The following is a 21,484-nucleotide window of genomic DNA, read 5'->3' on the forward strand; positions in this document are numbered from 1 at the left end:
CTGGAAGCCCACTGCTATCGCCTGAGGACATGTCTTTTAAATAAAAGCATCAGAGCTTTGCATACCTATAATTTGCATATTAAAGGCACTGGGAGACGGAAGATAGAAGAATTGGGCAAAGCAATCTAATCATCGCTCAAGTCTGACTGGAATCCCAAAGTCTTTTGGGCTTGGCCTTCAGAGACTCAACGGCAGCAAAGAAAACGTTCGCAAATTAGCAAAAATCTTTTCAAGTCGTTACTGTTGGGTTTAGCCGGAGCTCAGCTGGTTGATCCTGGGAGCCGTCGGCCTCCGTTGTGCCATGTTTTCTTTGCACTCGGCAGCGTTTCTGACAGCTCTATTCCTTCCTTACTGAAACTCAAGACAAACACATCGTGGGGGTGAAAAGATGTTTATCTGCTTCATCGTTCTGTCACGGTTTTGCCATCTCTATCGACAGTAACAGCTGAGATGTGGGTGACATTGCTTTAAGAGACTTAAAGACAATCAGACAGGTTGTAAACAAGGCAGAAGATTATCTAGTGGAGCTTCCACTCATCAGAGGTTAGCCATTAATGACTGTAGATGAAGAGCAATTTTTCATCATTTTATCGTTCAGACAATAAAATTATTCATCTTGAAAATAATCTGCAGATTAACGGACAACTGAAACAAGGGTTCGTCGCAGGTGTGCTATCTCATCCCACACCAACGTGGAGACAAAATGGACCAGAGCAGGCCGAAGGTGACGCACAGGTACAAGACGCAGCAACAAAAGCCCACACCAGAGCTCAAATGTACCCAAAACCAGATTACCGGAGCTGCTTTTCCAACACTCCCACTGTTAGCAACTGAGTACGACAAACAGATGGCGACACAGGCTGACGGACAGCGCGCTCATCCGAGGAGTAAATTATATCACGTCATTCTTAAACAACTGTTGAATCACAGACGGAGGAGGATGTTTTTCCCTTTAAGATGAAATTTCACCTGATCTAATTCCTCCCGAGCACAGATATAAACACCGTTATGTGTACTATCAGTGCAGCATTCACTCTCACTTTGCTCCTACATTTGACAGCGGAGCTTGAGCCGTTTCCTGAGGTTGTGGATTTTTGAAAGAATTTTAACAGGATTTGACTCCCAGCCTGCAACAAATACAAAGTGGGGCTGAGTGAATGTGTGTGTGTGTGTGTGTCCTCTCAGCTTGCATCATGCTGATCACCTCTGATATGCTGCTGCCCTGTGGCTACAAATGCCCTGTTTAGGCAGAGACAAGAAGACACCAGCTAATATCATGGTCAAAGACTTCCAGCCCTGTAGTTCTGCGGTAAACCCACCACACAATTTGGAAAGATTTAAAATATGTTGATCCTGAACTGACACAGGTGTGAGTTTTATTTATTTTTATTCTGCTGTGTTCTGTTCTAAAAATGTGGAATCAGATGCCTGCTACTGAGAAATAATAAGAGATAAATCTACCAGTTTGATGGAAAGAATGGGACATAGATGCACAAAAAAACAGCAGGAAATCATAGATATAAATGGACTGAATGGGTCAGGAAGTAAAATGTTAACGCTAAAGCTCTAAATGTGCACGAGAGAACAGAACCTTTAAGCAAGCAAGAAAGAAAGACAGAAAGAGGCTTAAATTAACTGTAAAACCAAACATAAGCCCTAAATCAACATCTGCAGTTTGATACAGTGAGAGAGAGGAAAGAAAGATGAAGAAATAGAATTTCGATGGAAACCACTCGAACCCTGTGATGAATCAGCAGCAGAGCCGCAGCTCTGAGAGTGCACACGAAGTGCAGTGAAGTGCAGAGCAGTAAACTTCTCAGCCAGCGTCACTCTGACTTCCTCTGATTTGTTTGCCCTGTGGCTACCGGCGTCCCGTATCGGCCGAGACAGGCGGGGCTGAGAGAGCTGCCCCGGGTCCATCCACCCCACCGCTGACGGGTCACATCACACACCCGTGTCATTCGCCTGTCCACTCACTTCGGACCTGACCCACTTCACCCAGTCCAACCACCACTACCATCACCATCATCATCATCATCATCCTCCCTGCCGCAACCGATAGGCCCTGACACCCTGAAATCTGAGCCACGCAGCTATTTAAACCCTTCATACCCAATCAGAGGCAGCGGCTCTTTCACCGACATCGTCACCGACAGCAGATTGATGCTCGGCAAGATCACGCAAATGAGGGCGGCTGATGAGAAACACATCATGATAATACAGAAAAGTTCTGTGACAAACTTTCACAGTGGAGGACGGCCATGTGTTTCAGCCAAGAGGGTCAGCTGTGAGCGGCTTTTGTTTTGTTTCTGTTCAGCTCAGGAAGACAAAGAAAGTGGATCAGGGTGAGAAACAAGACTGGATGCTTGTTAGGAAAAAGAAAGAAATCAAGGTAGCGGACGACGTCGAAAGAGAAAAGCAAAGTGAGAAAAAGAAACAAAGTGCTCTGAATGAAGTCCCCCTCCATCTCATTGTCTCGTGTGACATGTTGGCCAGACGTCCTGGCTGCGTGTGGTGAGCGTTGGTCCGAGTGGCGAGCAGACTTCCTCAGCACACATGGCGGCGGGCTGCGCAGCTTTGCAGCCACCCTCACCCCTCGACGCCGTCCTCCACAGATCCATTTAGAGCCTCTTTCCTGGAAGGTTCCACCTCGCTTCGCCCAGGGGACAAATGTGAATCGTTACAGTCAGACCGGCTTTGTTGCAAACACTACGGTCTCACTGCTAGCACGCCGGCTGGGCCCTGCTGATAGCTAATGCCACTGCCAAGGTGGGCCCAAACACACACACACGCACACACACACACACTAACACACACTTACGCAGAGTGCCACAAACTCCTCCAAGCTGTCCGAGAGCACACAAGCACTGAATGGAGATGTGCAGGAGGAAGCCAAGTACATGTCGAGCCTAACAAGAACACGGCTTTCAAAATCTGACGCAATTTCATGGTGAAATGCAATAGTTCAGTAAAAATTTGAAAATACTTTGAACATGATGGTCTGATTTCTTAGAGGTGTGCAGGTACTGAAGCGGCTTCAGCACCTGAATTAATTTTAGCGCCGAATGTTCACAGGTTTTCGGGGTTTAAGGAGTGACAGAGCAAATTTCAATTATCAGCTCAGGTCTAATAAGCTTGGCAAGCATGGATATAAAAGAAATAATACTGCCAGAGCAAGTCAATACAAGGTGATTAATCTTTCAGAAAGAACATAACAATGTAATCGCTCTGCAGAAATTACATGTGATGGAGATTAAACAGAGAATACAAGAGTTAAAGTTGTGCAAACTGAAAACGTCAAACTACAAAGAGAGATTTTAATTGTGCAAAAGCAGCTGAATCTTATTTCATACGTATTTCCTGCTTTTATCAAACACAAACATCATCAGTATATCACATGCGCTGCACGTTTGCTTCACACACTTTCATACGGTGAAGCTAATGGTTTTAAAAGAGCAACTGGACGCTGGATTCATCCAAATATCTCTGGAGCTTCCTGCAGGTTGTTCAACTTGCTGCTTACCAATTACCTTCGAGGCTTTCTAGAAACAAGGGCTTCTCTCCGCATTCTTTACATTCATATTTCATGTGCTTGCTACTTGGCAGCTGCAGCGTTTCTCCCTCCCAAAGATAAGTCTCACTTTCAGTTGAAAAAGGACGGAGAGGAAAATGTTTTCGAGCTCCGCGTTTGAAAGGCTTCAGAAGGTGATTTGGATCTCGGGTGTCGGAGATCGGCGGTGATCAGAAGCCTGTCTTGCAAAAAATTAAATAAATAAAAGGGGAGGGGTGGGGGGACAGAAAACACCCACACAAGTTCACATGGCTCTCCCCTTCCCCCTGCCTTCCTGTGCAAATTTGGACATGATTACAAGTGAGAAAAGCCGAGGGGGGTCTGGCTTCACAGCGGAGATGGAAGACACCGCAAGTGTGTGTTTTTGTGCATGCATAGCTTTGCATGCGAGTGTGTGAGAGAGACGCACACACACACATCTACACACAAGCACTTCAGCCACACAGAACACAGTGTCCCAGCAACGTGGAATTCCAAGTAGATTTAATATGCACAGTTGCACAAATGGCATGACTCGGAAAGCTTCCATCCCTCTCTTTCTGAGGTGAAAAACCTCCTGTAAGTACTTTAACAATGGCATTTTGCTGGTTTAACATACCAGTTATGATTGAATAATACTTTCTCGTGAGTCTTTGATCTCGAAAAAGCAAGGCAAACCTAAATTTTGTACAGATTAAGGGTCGTTCAAAGCCACAGAATGACGGCAATTTCTCTTTTTTTTTCATCCCTCCCTTTCCCCTCCAACTTTTAAGTCGCCTGAGAGGAGAATCATTGCACTTCAAAAGTACTCGCCTCTCACTGTAAGAGCCAATCATTAAATAAAAAACTCAGGGAAGAAATACACCTAATTACAGGCAGACAAATGCACATAATTCTCCTGGTTTTTTTCCTCTTCCTGTGGAGCTCAGAAAAATGCACGTCGTCAACCGTTTGGAGGATTAAAACGCACAACCAGCTCAAGCACTTTTCACTTTACGTGTCGAGGTTTCGCCGGCTTGAAGAGGAGAGACGGAGGAAATAATAATAATAAAAAGAAAAAAAAGAAAACCAGTTCCACAGAGGACGAGAGTTGTATTCGAAACGCGTGGAGGCGTGTCACAACGCGAGTCTTTGCAACACAGACGGTGAGACTCGCTGCAATGTGGCATGGCCGACGCATCGCCTCATGCATTTATGAATTTACTACTGGCGTGTCATTATGGGCACAAGCTGTCACCGAAAACTGCAAGAGAGAGAAGACAGGAGGGTCCACACGCACAAGGTCGTCTGGTGATGCGACCATTAGCTGAGAACGTCACAATGCCCTGCTTGTTTAGCCGTTACAATGACAGATGCTTCCTTCAAGAGTTGGTGGAGACCAAAACGGAGCTAAAACGAGAGCGAATATCAGCCTGACGATCGTCAAGAGTCCGGAAACACGACTGGTAAAGGAAGTGACACGTTTCACTTCCTTTACTAGTTTCACTTGGGGATCTGAAAAACAGGGGGCTAAAACGTTTTAATCAATTAAATGTTGGTCAAACAAAACCACCGCGTGCGTCCTTAAAGAGAACGCCATCTGAATATCACGTTACTGATTTCATCTGTGGACCATTAACCCCTAAAAGTTCCCCTAACCCATCACTCCTGTCCCACATGTTCATTTTCTTAAGATATTAGGCAATTTAATTACAGTTAAGAGCATTAAGGAGCAATTTTAAGTATAATTTGCAGTTCATGAACTGTTTTTGAAAATTACTCTTAATATAATTAACTTCTGTCATTAGGCCTAATCCCTGCAGGCTACAGAGGCAATGCTTCCTTTAAGAAATTACATACATGTAACGCTACATTCATTCCTTTTCAACAGGAGGGTTGGACTGCAAAGGTTTGCCTCCTCAATGGAGTAATTATCTATTTCCAGTGAGGGAGTACAAAACAGTGCTAAGTCCATTAACGGCTGGGAGTCTCTCTAGCATGAATAATCATAAACCAACCAAAAAAAGTAATTGGCCTGTTCAGAAGACAAAAACACGGAGAGAGAGAAAGGACACATTTGAAGTTCATTTACTTGAGAATTTAGGGAAAAATGCCAAAAAAGGAGGGCAAAGGGCAAGAAATCATGGATTTTTTATGACCACATTAACCCTGCATTGAATTGCACTGTCTGTTCATTCTCTGGTGAAGTATACCGCTTAATTAGAGCAGATATTTCCTTGTCGAAAATCGTGGGGGCCAACGTCTAATTAAATCAAGAGGACAGTGGCGTATTAGGGATGGGAACGCCCAGGCAGCCATCCACCATCAGCCATGATGCCTTCATAAAAAATGCATGCCGCTCCTCCGAGAAGAAAGCTCTAATTTACCAAAAAAGGAGAGGAAGAGGCTGAAAATTCATTCAGGGCTGAGGGTCTCTGCGGGGTGAACCTCGCACCTTGACGGGTAAGTGATGGTTTGCTTAACGTCTCCTCTGATGAGGTTAAGGACGTGTCACTTTGTCTTTGGCCCAGCTTTAATCAGGCTCCAGCCGGCCCTCTGGCACGAGCTGAGGCTTCGCCGCCGCCTAACTGACCGGTGATTTAGAATGATATGATTACACCTACACCGGCATGCTGCGCCGCGGTGCGAATTAGCCTCCCTCCCCCTAGAAAATGTGTAATGAGCGATGTTCCCTGCACCCAGCTGGGGCCCCATGGACTCAGCCATGAGCCGGCATCCTAATCAGCCGTCAGCCAAAAAAGTCGCTGTTGCCGGCGCATTAGAATCTGTGTTTGTGCATATCAAAGATTTCCACAAACACATTGGCAAAACACATAATCACTTACCGCTCAGAGGGAGAGAGAGAAGGGAGGGAGGCTGGATGAGCGGCGGACAGACTGACAGAGATCATTTCCTTTGAGTGCCGAAGGAAATCGCTGCGGTCACGTGACGAGCTGGCGACTGCCGTCGGTGCTCCTCTTTGAGGAAAAGTCAGACCACTAAAAGCACAGAAACGACCAAATTAACATGAAAGACATGAAGTTTTTCCTGTTATGTTCCCTCACCTCTGAGCGGAGAGAAAAATGACCACTGAGCTTATCAAGTTACTTTACAGCAAGTTCACTCATTAATCAGAGCGGCGCTGCAGTTGAGTTCGCTGTGTGTTCACTGATTTCACCTGATGTGAGCACAGCAGAAGACGACAGTTTAAAGACTTCATGTCCTCACAGATTATACTCACTTCTCTCCCTCGCGCACCTTTAAAGTTATGCTTTCACAGGTTAAAAAACCTCACGGAAACATGCTACGAGGAGGTTGTGGTTAACCCTCGCAGGACGGGGGTCATGGCTAGAGTTCAGCAGTCTCTACTCTTAGCCTATATATTCTATTTTTACTTAGCTTATATTTCTATTTTTTTTATTCAGCTTTTCATTTCATATTATTTCTACCCTACCTATTGCTCCCGGGACCCGAGTCCTAATTTCCTACCATAAGCATGTAAATGTGAGCAGTAACAGTTCCTTGATCCTTGATCCTAAACGCAATATTAAAGAGAAAACAGGTGAGACAAGCTCAAAGAAATGAAGGTAAGTCACACCTTTCCAACAGTCTGACAGCTAACTGTTTGTGAATGAAGACCTGAGGACTTAAACAGGGCTGCTGAACATCTCAAGTGTTTTCAGGATGAGTGGATTTATCCACAACACATCAGTCATACTGCCAGTTTAAAGCTAAGAGTTTTACATGAGGCTGTTTTATTATGGTCCTGTTCCTATCACACATCATTCCAGAGGCCGTGTGTGTGTGTGTGTGTGTGTGTATTTACCTTCTGAGTGTGTGTGTCTGAGGGTCCAGCCGAAGTCCTCGATGTTCTTTTGCTCTTCCACAAAGTCAGCCCTGATAAACAAACCGGAGAGAGGAAGGTGAACAGGGAGATGGAGGAAGAGTCAGAAGACTTGGACTTTGTGTTTCGGCTCTGAACTTTCAATTTCACAATCCCACAGTGGCGTCCTGCACCTTCAACAACGGAAGAGGAAGACGCGGGAGCAGCCGGTGTCGTTAATTTCCCCTTAACGAGCTTCCATCACGCGCCGTGAAGCTGCGGCGGAAACAACAGAAAAACTTTCAAATTAAACACAAAAGCTCTCCTCTGCAGCGCTCAACTCGCCCCCTCAGTCATGTTTTTGGCTCTTTTTACTCACACAAGTTCGGGTTATCCACCATGTTTCCACGGCAACCTCCTTCAACAGGTGCGTCCGTCTCTTGTCACGTGCCAAACACCTTTGAAAAAACTTTATTGACACGATCGAGGACGACAAAGTGTCAGCCAATGTGGGATTCTTCAACCATGAGAGCCTCAAAATGTCAACTTTATTTAAACTTTCATACATTATTTTGCTTTTATTTGTTTCATATGTTGGCTCACTGGCTCATTTAAACTGAATAAACATTTTAAATGAGCTGTTAAGGAGGATTAAACTTCTTTTTTTTTTTTGCTTTTCTGGATTTCTGTCCTTTCTCCAGATCTCTGCTGGAGCCCGGTTTACCACTGCCATAGCATGACTCCGCTGTGCCAAACGTGGTGTTTCGGTGGGAGCGAGAATATAAACCCATAAATGCACATTAATAAAATTGCACGCAGGGGGCCTTTGCGGAGCTGTCCAGCATCACCAGGCCCCCCTCTGATGGTGGGAGCATTGTTGTCTTTGTGGCGCTCTGCAGCTGCTGCATTCACTGGAGGAGGAGGAGGCAGCGATGGCGCTCACACTGTCAACCTCCAGTTCACACGCCGGGCTGTGGAAAACACAACACAGAGGTGTGTGTATTTGTTCAGGCGATGATTTGGAGAGGGGAGAAAATTATTAGTTATCACTCGGCATGCTGGGAAATGGAGGCTGAAACAGGCTGGGAGGAAACATCAGACAAGTTGCATTATTTCATCTGAAAATCAAATAAGCGTTTGAGGATGAGCTTGCGCTTTAAAACTCAATTTCATCCCACTTGTGTGATTCCTGCCTTGCTTTTGCTTTTCCTACCTCCAGTTAATTGCCTCCTCGTTTCTGCTTTGTGAAGCATTTTGGATCTAACTTGGAAAATAGCACATAAATAAAGGCTGAGGTTCTCCTTCCAAGTCGCAGATATTCTTGTGTCCCTGGAATATTTCTGCATAATAATGCTGGGCAAAGCAATAAGTGCCAAGAAGACACCGAGTCCAAAAGTAAAGCAGTGGCGTCCACACATTAGGCAAGGATGACTTCCTTTTATCATCTTCTCTGCCCCCCCCCCAAACGTAGCACCGCTGGCACCGGGCTGCACCACCTGCTCCGGGGCTCTTTTCGCTCCGGCCAGAATGAACAGCTGGCTTCTCTTCTGACGCTCTGATTGGCTAATCCCTGCTGGTCACTTGCGCTTTTCCTCCCTGCATGTCATTGAACTTTCTCTCGCCGAATGCCAGGTCCGAGGAGTGCTCCCTCTCCCTCTCTCGTCTCTGCCCAGGCCCCGTCCTTCATGTGCCCTGCGAATGGTCTGGGTGGCATATGGGGATATGTAAATAATTTAATGAGGTCAAAAGTGTGAGAGTCTCCTCCACTTTCGCCTCATCCAAAACCCTCCTTCCACAGCATCAAGTGGTATATGGGACCAAAATCAACCTTTACCGCCCGGTGTCACCCACCTCTGATGTGACAGATAATTTGCGGTCTGTTAATTGCAGGATTTAATGTGCAGAAGTTATTTGCTTTCTTTCCAGGAGTCGGGTTGTTGTTAGCTTAGCTTAGCATAAAGCCTGGAAACAACCTCGACAGCCTCCGATGAAACAAAAGGGATGACAGCAGGAGAACATTTTTTGTTTTGGAATTTAATCCAAGTTGTGCAAGCAAGTGTGGAGAGATGCCCGGAGAAAAGGTCCAGGTCAGTATCTGTCCCACAGTCCAGTGTTCAGTGGACACATCAGAGTTCCTGTCTTCACCAGAGGTAAAACTACCACCCGGTCTCTGACGTTGTCTTTATTTCTGGGACTGATCTGTTCTCCAGTGCAGTTCTGACTGACTTCAACATGGAAAAAATACTCTTCAAATCCTCAGTCGCAACCAAACCTCAGACCTAATTTCACTCGCTGGCCTCCGACGTGTTCTGTCATGCTCTATCGCTCGTATTTTGTGCATTAAAGCGTGATCTTTTTTTTCCCCTTACGTCTTCATTTTGCTGCTGATGTTCCACGCTCTGCCTCCCTTTTTCCATATTGTAAGCCTCCTGTTACTTAAAGCACATCTATGTGCGGGTTTTGTATTTTTAACGTGCTGTGTAAATAAAGTTGACCTGACAATAGAGAGCCACAGCGCCTTAACTCTGTGTCTGTGGAAAGACGAGGAGTGCAGGTAAAGGATTTAAGAAGACGAAAGAGGCGTGTTTTCAATGCAAACGAGCCGATTTTATGACTGAGTGTTTCTGTGGAGGCAGCAGAGGAGCCTGAGGCAAAATGTACACTTAGCTTTGGTCTATACGAAGCCCAGCAGTGAATCATTAGAGCTCAGCTGTCCAAAATACACCACCAATCTGGCCGAGGCATATGGCTGCATGACACTCATATGAATTACTACTACACGCTCGTGTTGTTGTTTTTCCTCCCTTTAAAATGTTCTACGGGTCGGGCAACACTCCCAACGCCGTTTTACATCAGAGCAGATCAAAATCACAGCTCTGACGCCGGAGAACGGAGACAAAACAGGTCTGCATTTTGAACAGTTTAACACAGGAACGAGGTGCCGTCTTGTTTAAAAACTCTGAAGGTCTGTTTGAAAAATGTACCAAATGGTAAAATGAATAATCAGTTTGTTCAAAGATGTGTTTTAACATTATATATATTTAAAAGGTCTATTGAACTTGGGAGGTTTTATTATTCAGTGCGTTTGGGTCCACATGGGTGGAGTTTGGGCCATCGCCCACTAAAATGAGGACGAGAAAGTTCAATAAATGACTCTGATTTCTTTTTCTTTTTGTCTGCACAAGAAGGACTCAGTCAAAACACTTTGGTCAAAACATGTTTACGTGAAAAATAAAATTATGAAGTGCACAAAAAAATCAATTCAGGGCACCATCATGCAGCCTGATTGCAATTAAAGGCCGCCCTCTTTTGAGTGCGGGCTAATAGTCTGCGGCAGTATTGATCAGCGTGTGGACGAGATTGGATCAACATCAGCATCAGCCGATATTTAAAGAGCGACAACTGGAATTCATGCAGACAAGACAGAAGGGCAAAGGGGAGTCTCTTCCTGAGCTCAGGAGTCTACTGTTGGACCTCAGTGGTGAACAACATTTCATCTATTTTTGGCAAATGTGCATGCAGCTACTGGTTTTCTTTCTTTTACACCTTTCTTCCAGTTTCCCCCTCCCTACATTTTCTAATAAATGCTATTTTTTCCTGTTTCCCAATGCAGCAATTCCCTGCCTGCCTCTCTCAACGCCAGGGTTGCAGGAATATTTCATCACATTCATCTCGACCTTTGACCTTCCTATCAGTTGCTTGTGAAGTCAGAGGCTGCATGAATTCAAGCCCTTATGCAAGTCTAATAGATGTAAAATACAAGAAAGTGAGAGGAAGGTTGAAATTTCTCCCTTCGTGATGCACTCCAGAGGATTCCCTCCTTGCTCGTCCTGACGTGCTCATTTTTTCGCATGTGTGTAATTGTTGAGGTGGTTCAAGGCACATCATCAAATTCATCAGCTAATCATTTAAGACCCCCTTCTTTTATCTGCAAGATGGTCTGCGAATGATCCGATGGTGCGCGCGATCGATAGGAAAATCGGAATATGCAAAGCGTGTTCTGATGTTTGGCATCGCTCAACCTTTGGCGCTTTCATCTCGGCCTTTTGATGTTGCTTTTAATCTGCATAACGCGGTGCGAGTGGCTAATGGAGTCGAGCGTCTCCTTCAGTGGAGAGGACTCCGCTGCTGGAGTCCACCTGTCAGCGCAGAGTTAAGTTTCAAGTGCTGGTAAAGGATGGAGGATTGAACAGATCTCGCTTCGCTCTGTGATTGTGGTGTTTGGTTATTTGTAAAATGTCAGAAGCTGTGAGAAATGCCTGTCATGGGTTGTTGGTCGAGTCCATCATGATGCATTCAAATGTCTCGCTTTGTGCAGCCAACGATCCAAAACCCAAAGACATTCTGTTTAAAATGGTATAAAAATCTTAAACTATAACATGAGGAAATGGGGCATTTGCTGGGGACTATTTTCGGTGGCGGATCAGCACACATTCTGTGCCATTCAGGTGGCAGGGCGGTGTGTGTGTGAGGTGTTGTTAAAAGAATCAGTCTGGTCTTTTTCTGGGATTTGCTGACAGTAAGAAACATGTTGAATATTTCAGAACAAACAGGTGAAAAGATGTGGAACACATATTTGGTTTTACTTTATCGTCTAAATGAGACATAATCAGCAGCAGGGCAGGGGTCACTTTCATCCACCTCAAAATGTGAATCAAAACTACATGTAATTAACATAATAATGAGAAGCAGGGACTTTTTCCTGCTTAAACTGGACATGAGAAAAGACAGATTTCCAGTTTTTCTCACTTTGGACAGAATTTAAAGTGACTCGAGCCCGATGCTGCCAAGCAAACCTCACAGATTGTTCTTGTGAATAAACATGAAGGCGCCGAGGGTTTGGTACTCTGTAATTTGGCTACTTTTATTCGAGCAGGGTCATTTTCAAGAGAAATTACAAATTAAGAATTCAATAATACTTTTACAAAGACATTTCAGGAAAGATTCTTCTTCAGTCATGATATCATACATAGTATTTAACAGTCCCTCTTCATTTTTTTTAGCTTAAAAAAAGAAACAAAGATGAAGAAAGTGGAATTTTTTTTTTCAGTCGAAAATACAGTGTTTTCACAATTGTATAAAAGTTCCCAAATTTGGAATTTTCCAGTAACTGGAAAATAAAAAGAAATAAAATAAAATAAGATTAAACTTCGCATTTCACAATGTTTCAAAACACAATAAATGCTCTCTTTACGTAAAATTTGCCCCTATGATCGACACCATGTTCCTTTTTACTAAAATATATCTATATATTGAAGAACTATAGTACTGTACACAACAGTATGAAATAAATAAAATTAGGAAATATAAAATGGGCCACATAAATAATGTTTTTTTTTTTTCAACCTACAAATAAAATGAATGCAATTTGTTGTTTCCAAAAGAAAAAAAAATGGTTTGGTGTAATACTGACAAAAGAAACTGAGAAAACATTGCACGACATAATGTAAACTAAGGAACTGTTGCCTATAAGTCTTAATACTGACACGGATGCTTCAAAGAACAACGGTGAACCATTTCATAATACTGAAGCTGGTGAAAAAAATTAACCTTCCTTTTACACAATACGAGGGTGGCACTTGCAGAAAACACACAGGTTAAAAGGTTTGCATATAAGGCTTCTTTTTTCTTATCAAAAAACACCTTACAAAGGCTTCGTCCTTCATTTTTTCCCCCCCTCCCATACCATCTGTCCATAAACTTAATTTTCCCTTAAAATGAAGGTCTCTTTAAAACTTCATCCTCTTGAAAAAAAAAAAAAAAGAAAAAATCTCCTTCAATACAGTCTTTTGTTTAAATTCCTTCATTTGATTCAAGAGGCCTAAAATAGTGTGGCTGGAGACGTCTGTGGCCGGGCAACATGGCAAAACTAAAGACAACACTGTAGGTAGGTAGGTAGGTAGGTGATAACAAAGGTAATATCGAAGGACTGTAGTGCACACACTACTGCTCTTTTTCCAACACTGTATAAATATATACATAGGCAATACTTTTTATTATTTTTGTTCATGATTATAGAAGCGGAGTGCAATTTGTACAAGTCACTAGTTGTGCTATAAATACTATGGAACACAGGGGGTTTATTTGAGGAGGTTAGCACCACACATATTTTTAGGCCTTAGTACTGTACATTTTTTGAAATGTATTCATTTATTCATTGTTCGGTTTGCATAATGCAGCTTATTTCACAAACTCATGCCTCCCTTGCCTCAACGCCTCCTCCAGATTGATTTTTGAGTCCACGTCTTGTTCGGCAGACATCGTCCCCTCCCCACCCCCCCGGCGAGGAGTCCGTCAGAGAAAGCTTCCCGGAAGCTTCAGGCACGTGCACGTACAGCTTAAAACACGGTGTTTTAAACCGAGCAGGTAAGAATACTGAACCGAAAGAGAGAAACTTAAAACTCTTAAGATGGGAAGCTTTTGAAAACGCCCTCGCCGATTACATGCCGTCCTCCATCGTGTCCTCGTGATCCGATTTGGTTTCCGTTTTGCCGTCCAGCGAGCTATCGTCCATCGAGTGCTCTCCGTTCTCCTCCTCGTCCCTCAACGTGTCCGGGTCCGTGTCCATGCTCTTACTTTCCTCCTCCTCCTCCTCAAACTCGTCGTCCCTCCGTCCGATCTTCGCGTACGTTCCGTCCACTTCCTTCCGTCCCTCTCTGATCCCTCCGTTCACGGCGTCGTGCCTCAGGATGGCCTCGCGCTCCGCCAGCTCTGGGTAACCCTGAGGAGTCATGCCCTGCAAGTATGCCCGGCTCATCAGCAGCTCCGTGGGCTCCAGGTGGCCCTTCTCGCGGGCCTCCCTCTCGGCTGCCTCCCGCTCCTCGGCCTCCCGCTTGCAGTAGGAGTAGCGGTGGTTCATGTGCTGAGAGTAGGAGCCCGAGTGGGAGAACCTCTTCCCGCACTTGTCGCACTGGTAAGGCTTTTCGCCCGAGTGCAGCCTGGAGTGCTCGATGAGATGGTGTTTGTGTTTGAAGGCCTTCTTGCAGATCTGGCACTGGTGCGGCCTCTTGCCTGCGGACACACAAAGCACAGAACGGGGGACGTGAGTCGCCTGCCTCGCTTGTCCTGCTGCTACAGCAAATCACACAAGTCAGAACAAAGTAAAACGTTGAGGAAAAACTCTGATGAATTGGATGGCATGGAGTAGAAATGACATCACGGAGCATTAAATCCAAACTTTGACTTACGACTCAGGGCTATTTGTTTAGTCAAATTGCGAGCGCGATGAGAAAGTGCGCTCGCATTCATGGGCCTACATTATGGAAATTCCCTCCCGTGGTTAAAGCATGGAGAAACTTAACCACAACTACTTATTTTAGGCCTGCGTGCCACACTGATGAATGCAACATAAATAAACTACTGCAAAGCAAACAAACAGAGAAGGCGCGACAAAGGAGTAAACAAATCCGAGATGGGCTGAAGGGAAGGGGGAGGCTCCGAGGGGTTGCTCTGCTTATCTCCAAACACAATTCAAGTTCATGGTGACGCCTGTCCCTACATTAGGTTTTGGGCTGGGGCTCCTCCGTCTACCAAATGTGACAGGACGCTTTGGATGCCAAGGCAGAAATGAGAAACCCAAGCTGGCCACAAGGGCAGGGTGAGATAGTTTTATGACACAGGGCCATAAACTGTCTGGCTAAATAAATGTCCTCCGGCTTGTAATGTGGCCACACGGCTGCTGTTACACTTAGAGTTTACTCCAAAACACTCTGTGAATCTCTGAACCTACTTCTACCTGCATCTATTTAAAAGCTACGACTAATAAGCTCCCAAACATCTAATTTTGGCTGGAAACACTCCCTTTTCTCATTCTCTGCTGCTCAGCACGTGTGGAAGTATGGCTGCCTGGCTCACACAAATCACATGACTCCCCTCTGACACTCGGGTCCACCAGCCAACAAGCTTTCAAATTGCACTTCTGTCCAACATCTGGCAAGTTCAACTGCACTTTATTGCACTTCCGAGCCCCATAATATTGTTAAAAACAACACACAGCGACGCTGACATTAAAGCGTGGCGTCCCGTCCAAGATGCGGGGCCGCTGTGGAGATAACCCGCCCTTTTTTAAAAACGGTTCAACGCGCTGTTCTGACAGTGCGTCCTCCCCTCCCTTTCATGTCCAAACAGATAACATGAAGCTGCATAAAACGCAGAGCGCTCGGCTACAGATAGTGGATAAAATAAATGATGCAACCTAGTGAAAGAGAATCTCTGTATAATAACTATAATGAAAGACTAGTTATCAGTGCTCTGAAGCTTCTGAGCACGACTCTGCTGATGTGATCTATCGCCAATAATGGAGCTGATAAAGGCATTAGGGGCCTTTTGCAGGCTTCATATATCTAGGTGAATTGATGTGTGTCTTTTAAGATAGCAAAATGGTTCATATGGCAGGATATGATTGGAAAATAAAGAGCACAATCACTTGAAAAGACAGCTGGAGTCCCCCTTAGCCTGCCTACCTGCATTAATTACAGATTACACTTTTCCAAAAGAGCCTCCACACTGTTTAAAATCTCAAACTCCTTTTCTCATTTTACAGAGGAACACACAAATCTTTAAACACATCACACACACATTAGCAAAACTTTCTCATTCGTTGGCATCTCAACCCTGTCAATGAAGAAGCAAGTTAGGTGTTGGGGTTAAACAGAGAGGCATAGAAGGAGAAAAGGGGAAACATAAAATATAAATATTCATACTGATAAGATTTGGAAAAAACAAACATTTAGAACATAAAAAAGCATGGGGTTTAAAATAAGGGTCTAGAACAGTATATACCTGTGTGTTCATATTTGTGTCTTAGAAGGGAACTGCTCTTCTGGAATGTTTTGTCGCACAAGTCACACGCGTACATACCACTTTCGGTCTTCTTAATCTTCTTCCGCGACAGACAGGAGTCGGGGTCTGTCATGTCGTCCAGCCCTGACATGTAATCTGGTGTACCGTCGAGCAGGTCCCCCTTCAAAAGAAACAAAAAACAGGGAAGGGAACAAAAAGAAAGAGAAAACCAGAAATAATAATGAGTTTAGGGTGTGAGAAAGACTTGGGGTAAATGTGTTGCGATGACCTCCACATACATTAAGGTCAATTATAGTTAAACAAGAAAATATCTGCATGCTAATTGCTCATCAAAAGCAGGCACAGGCCCGTGATGTTACTTACAGTTACAATTGTAATTACTTACAATTCCTGAAATAAATAAACAAAGTATGTAGGAATAAATGTCATAATGCTGCAATTACATGATATATATACGTTTGCAAATATTGTTTTTATTCAAATAAAAGCATCTTAACGCTGAAAGAAATTTCCTTCTGTGGCACTTTATATCATTACATAAAGCAGTAAACTGAACCTTACCTCCCAAACAATCACACTATGCTACATGTTCTCATGCATTTTTAATTACCAGCACATACCAGCGTTGATTTCTTATAAAATTTTCAGCTCTGAAGTAATATCACCCATCTATAACTGACATGCTCGCCATTATGAAACTCAGCCATAATGGTGTATTCAGTGTGGTCTAATTTTGTACAGGAGCGTTAATTCTGCACATTCCTTTAAAATTCTCTTTTATGATGAAGATTAGTCTTAAACGTGAATTGATGGAGAACAATATTACAACATTAGAGGAGGCACTGTGAACCATTCTTGAAATTGCAAACTCATATAATGATTAAAATCAGAAGGTGCACCTTAATGGTCGATGTTGAGCCACCAAAGCTTTCTTTAATGAATATGTGTGTGATAATGTGAGGACAGCTCTGCAGTGTGTTTTAAGAAGGGACCACTATCACCCTGCAATCAATTTGAACTGAACGCCTGTAGCTGTATTTTTAAAATCTAATTTAATAACTTAGAATAGGAAACATTATTAATACTTTTTTTCATCAAAATGGTTCCCACTATGTTAAACAGCCTTCAGCATTCAGTGGTAATGAACATGGAGACTGTGCATTATTAATCCACATGAAGAAGCTCATTTTGGCTGTGGCTCTCTTTAAAATGCAGCAAAGTTGCGATGGCAAATTTCACAGAAGTGCACAGCTCCGGGGCTCACCTTTGTCATTTTTACAAAGGCCTTTCACCCATATTTAATAACAAAATATCTGAGTTCAGGCCAGCGCTGGAAGAGGACCGGAGTCACGAGCGTTAATGTATTCCACCCACAGCAGAGGATGAAATTTATAGTAGAGAGTGGTAACAATTACAGCTTTAGTGAGCTGAGATTTTAGGGCCAATATCGTTCCTGTTATTTATTTGAACCTGATGCTGTTTGATGTTTTTTAATGCTTAAATTGGACCTTTTTTCAGGGTAAAAATGAAATCATTCAAGAGCTGCAGATAGGTTTGGGGTGGTGGAGCAGTTTTTAGTCCAGGCAGGTTTCATGAAAGGCCTCCCAATTTGGCAGCTGTATAAAAATACAAATAAGATTGCAATGAATAATTATTTCATTCTTGATAATTGTTTTTTGGGTTTTTTTGGACAAATCAATTGTTTTGTCAATTAATGCCTACTGAATAAAGCTTGGTATTTTATTTTTTATTGAATCAATGACAAAAGTGGCAAATCCTCACAGCTGAGATGCTTTAAAACATTTGAGTTGAGTAAGTTGCTGAGTAAAACTGCCACATCTCCTCGCCTACTGACTGACGTTAGTATTTAAATATCATTACTGATGTATATTCGTCTTGCTCTGTAAACACCTGAACCACCACCAACTACGCCTCACTTTGTTCCACCCCGGGGTCACGTCACAGCTGTCAAATCTCCATCGCCTTTGCCAGTTCAGTCTACCTCAGGTGAGCGTTTATCTCTCCTGAGTGTGAAGTCGTTTTTTAATTAGTACAGAAATGAGTTCAGATCATTTTAGGGAATCTGAGTGAGCCTGGGGCTTTCACAAAACCACAGGTGGATTATTTACCTGGAAACCTGGTTTCCGCTGGTACTTTCTCCTCTGCTGCATCTCGGCAAAGGTAGCTGCCCCTGCTGCGTAAGTGTAGGCCATGTGTGGTAGGAAGCCCATTTGATCCATGCCCGGATAGGGCCTAAGACCTGGTATGCTGGCCTGCATCGGGGGCATGAATGTAGCAGGTGGAAAAGCGCTCTGAGGTGGAAGTGACGTGTACAGGGGTTTGGCAGCAAACGGGTTAATGCCGAAGATGGGGCTAGTGCTTTTTTCAAGGTTTCCGTTGTTGGTAGAGCCTGAGAATTCCTTCTTGAGATAGGCCAAGTTCAAAGGCTCTTCGAAGTGCTCTCGAGGAGAGGGGATGCTGTTGTGGTCGATGGTAATGCTGTTGACTTTAGGTCTGCTTTTGACAGTTAGTGCATGCTTGGGTTCCTTCATCAGTCTCGGCAGAGAGAGGTCCAGCGGCTCAGCCTGCAGGTCTTCTGAAGTCAAGCTGTTTGGAGTGTAGGAGCTGCTGTGAGAGTTTTTGGAAGATGTCGAAGACAGATTTAGCGGGGAGGGAGTGTTGCTGCGGGAGTGGTCCAACTTTTCACCTGTGGGTTTGGCGCTGCCGCTGAACTGGTGGTTTTTCAAATGTCTGAGCGAGTTGTCACAGTTGTTAACGTTGTTGTGGAGCTCTGCTATGGAGGGGGATGTGATGCGGTCAGCAGGTTTGATTAGAGACACAGGCGACCTAGCTGCCATAGAGTCTTTTGGTGGAGTGTGGTGGTTATTTGTTCCGAGAACCATATCCGCGTTGTTCCTGTGCTCTAGTGGTGGGGTTCTAGTAGTGCCGTACTGGTACATCTTTCGCTGCTCGAACCACTCCTTGACAAATTCCTGAGGAAGGCCGACCGCTATGGAAATCTTGAGCAGCTCCTCCGAGTTGGGCTCCATGTTCATGGCAAAATACGCCTTCAGCACAGACATGTGGTCCCTGTAAGGGTTAAGGGGCCCAGTGAGTCCCTTCTCAGACAGCATGGAGGAGGGTAAGTGGGTGTTCTTCTCCATGAATATCCCTGGTTTGTTGGGCATCAAATTCTCACTGGGCTGCAGCACGGCTTTAATCTCCTCATTCATTTTACACAGGTAGCGTTCATGCTGATGCAAAGGTATTGGCCCGGGGAAGGTTTCTTTGCAATATTGGCAAGCATAAGGTGTAAACATGTTATTTTCCTGCACCTTCTCATCCACACCTCCTTCAAGCACGTGGTTGGATTTCTCGCGTTTGATATTGCTAATCTGTCTCTTTGAGTCTGTTGTCAAGCTCTGGAGGCAGGCTTTGGCTTCGTTTACTTTTTCTAACGTGTAGTCGATGATGCTTTTGGTGGCGCCGTTGTGATTGACAAGTGGAAGACCGACCTGAGGCCCCGCTTGTGTCAGCACCTGCTTCTGTTCTTCAACCTGGGACCCCAGCTCCTTCATGTAGGCCTTGAGCTTGGAGAGCTCCTCCGGCTTGCAGTCCATTTTCTGCCTGCACACAGTGTTGTCCACGATCTGGAGGACCTTCTGCACCTCACTCAGGTTGTTCCCTATTGGCCCTGGGTAGCACAGGAGCTGTGACTCAAGCGCGGCCATCCCAAGGTGCTGCAAGGGGCTCTGGGCCGTCGAGTTGTGGTGGACCCCCAGTGGGCTGTTCCCTCCCATTCCTCCATTCATGAACGGGCCAGAAGCACCAAATCCGTGAGACGCCATCATCAGCTTGTAGTCGTTGAAGTCGAGCGGCTCCGTCTTGATGTTCAGGTGGTTGTTGTGTTCTGGGAGGCCGAGCGGCTTGCCGTTCTCCAGCTTCTGCCGCAGCTGGGTGATGGCAGTGTTGGTGGGAGAGGAGGAGGCGGAGGTGGGGGAGGAGCCCGTCTTCATGTTGCTGCGCATCCTTCCGTTGACAGCAATCAGGCCGATGCACTTTTTGCTGCTTATGTGGGAACTGTAGGAGCCCGAGTGGGAGAAGCGCTTCTTGCAGTTGGGGCACTCGTACGGTTTTTCACCTGAAACATAAAATTTGTAGCGTAAGATGGCTGGCATGAGAGTGATGGGCTGATATTATTATATTATATTATGATATCAATTTAATAGGTTGGCTTTTTTGAAAACTGTTTATTTGTATATTTTGGAAGAGGACGCTGCATATTAAACAGCACTGGTAAGCTCAGATTTGTTTATCTGAAAAAGATTATTTGGATGATATTGGGATTTTTCAGCCAAAGTGCTTTACGTCAAGTTAAAATCACAGCACAAGTAATCAACTGCCCCACACTGGAAATAAAAGTTTGGTCAAGTGAAATAAAGTGAAACTATATAAAAACATATATATATATATATATCATTTTATTCCCCCTACATGTAAAATATGGGAAGCTTTATGTGCATCATTTCTGTGTTGTATTGTCTTCTGTTGTGTTGTTGTACTCTTTATACGTGTTAATTTCTTCACAATATCATTTTAATTAATTCCCAAGTTGTGGTGTAATTTGTGGCCAGTGGAAAAAGGCTGAAAATTAGTCCTCTGGGGCAAACTTTAGTTTTCCTGTAGACCAGTGGACATTGTCCCTGAGAAACAAACCAATAAATTAAATGAAATTTGCTGATACGCTTCACACACACAGACACACACACATTTCTGAGCAAATATTGTACTTGGCAAGTGGACTGATTTTTCACACAGCAGAGTTCAGCGTCCATCCTCAGCAGGGAGGATCCAAAATAAACAGAGGAGGAATTTCTGCAGATTCACGTTGTTCTTAAATCACGGTTATGAATATTCAAAGAGCAGGGCAGCATTCCTCCCACCACTCACCGCTATGAATCCGGAGGTGTTCCTTCAGATGGTGCTTGTATTTGAAGGCCTTGCCGCACTCGGTGCATTTGAACTTGCGGTTGCCGGCCGCTTGGTTGAGCAGTTGGTGCTGTGAGAGAGGCAGACAGAGAGACAGACAGGGAGACAGACAGACAGAGAGGGAGACTCACGTTAAAAAAGTGCACAAACATCGCGGGGGTAAGAGTTCACTAAATAATCACAATTGGTCGGCATGACAACAAGCAACAAGCCAAACGGCTCCTGTCGCCAACGAAGCATCTTGGCTTTCTACTCCCACCTCCGCTGAACGACTACAGGCAGCGGCGGCGATAACACAGAGAATCACATACCTTTTAATTTCCTGGCTCCTCAGCCAAAGG

General features: G+C 44.4%; 1 protein-coding gene and 1 long non-coding RNA gene across 10 annotated transcripts in view; both read right to left on the reverse strand.

The window, feature by feature from the left end:
* LOC124055324 overlaps window positions 1-8,067 on the reverse strand; it is a 166,900-nt gene extending 158,833 nt beyond the window's left edge. For all 6 annotated transcript variants that reach the window (XR_006842614.1, XR_006842612.1, XR_006842613.1 and 3 more), the window contains exons 1-4: window positions 7,732-8,067; window positions 7,547-7,628; window positions 7,356-7,426; window positions 6,376-6,528 (exon numbers count right to left, since the gene is read on the reverse strand). This is a non-coding gene — a long non-coding RNA (uncharacterized LOC124055324). The remainder of the gene's footprint in view (window positions 1-6,375; window positions 6,529-7,355; window positions 7,427-7,546; window positions 7,629-7,731) is intronic.
* Window positions 8,068-12,190: 4,123 nt separating this feature from the next.
* Window positions 12,191-21,484, reverse strand: part of zeb2b (zinc finger E-box binding homeobox 2b) — an 86,165-nt gene continuing 76,871 nt past the window's right edge. For 2 of the 4 annotated variants that reach the window (XM_046382920.1, XM_046382921.1), the window contains exons 7-10: window positions 21,105-21,213; window positions 18,284-20,295; window positions 16,134-16,314; window positions 12,191-14,363 (exon numbers count right to left, since the gene is read on the reverse strand). In XM_046382920.1, the coding sequence (XP_046238876.1) occupies window positions 13,792-14,363; window positions 16,134-16,314; window positions 18,284-20,295; window positions 21,105-21,213 (2,874 nt within the window). In that variant the 3' untranslated portion in view covers window positions 12,191-13,791. The remainder of the gene's footprint in view (window positions 14,364-16,133; window positions 16,315-18,283; window positions 20,296-21,104; window positions 21,214-21,484) is intronic. The other 2 variants (XM_046382923.1, XM_046382924.1) reach the window with 1 other exon arrangement.

Source organism: Scatophagus argus, chromosome 24 (genome assembly GCF_020382885.2).
Source record: "Scatophagus argus isolate fScaArg1 chromosome 24, fScaArg1.pri, whole genome shotgun sequence".
NCBI lineage: Eukaryota > Metazoa > Chordata > Actinopteri > Scatophagidae > Scatophagus > Scatophagus argus.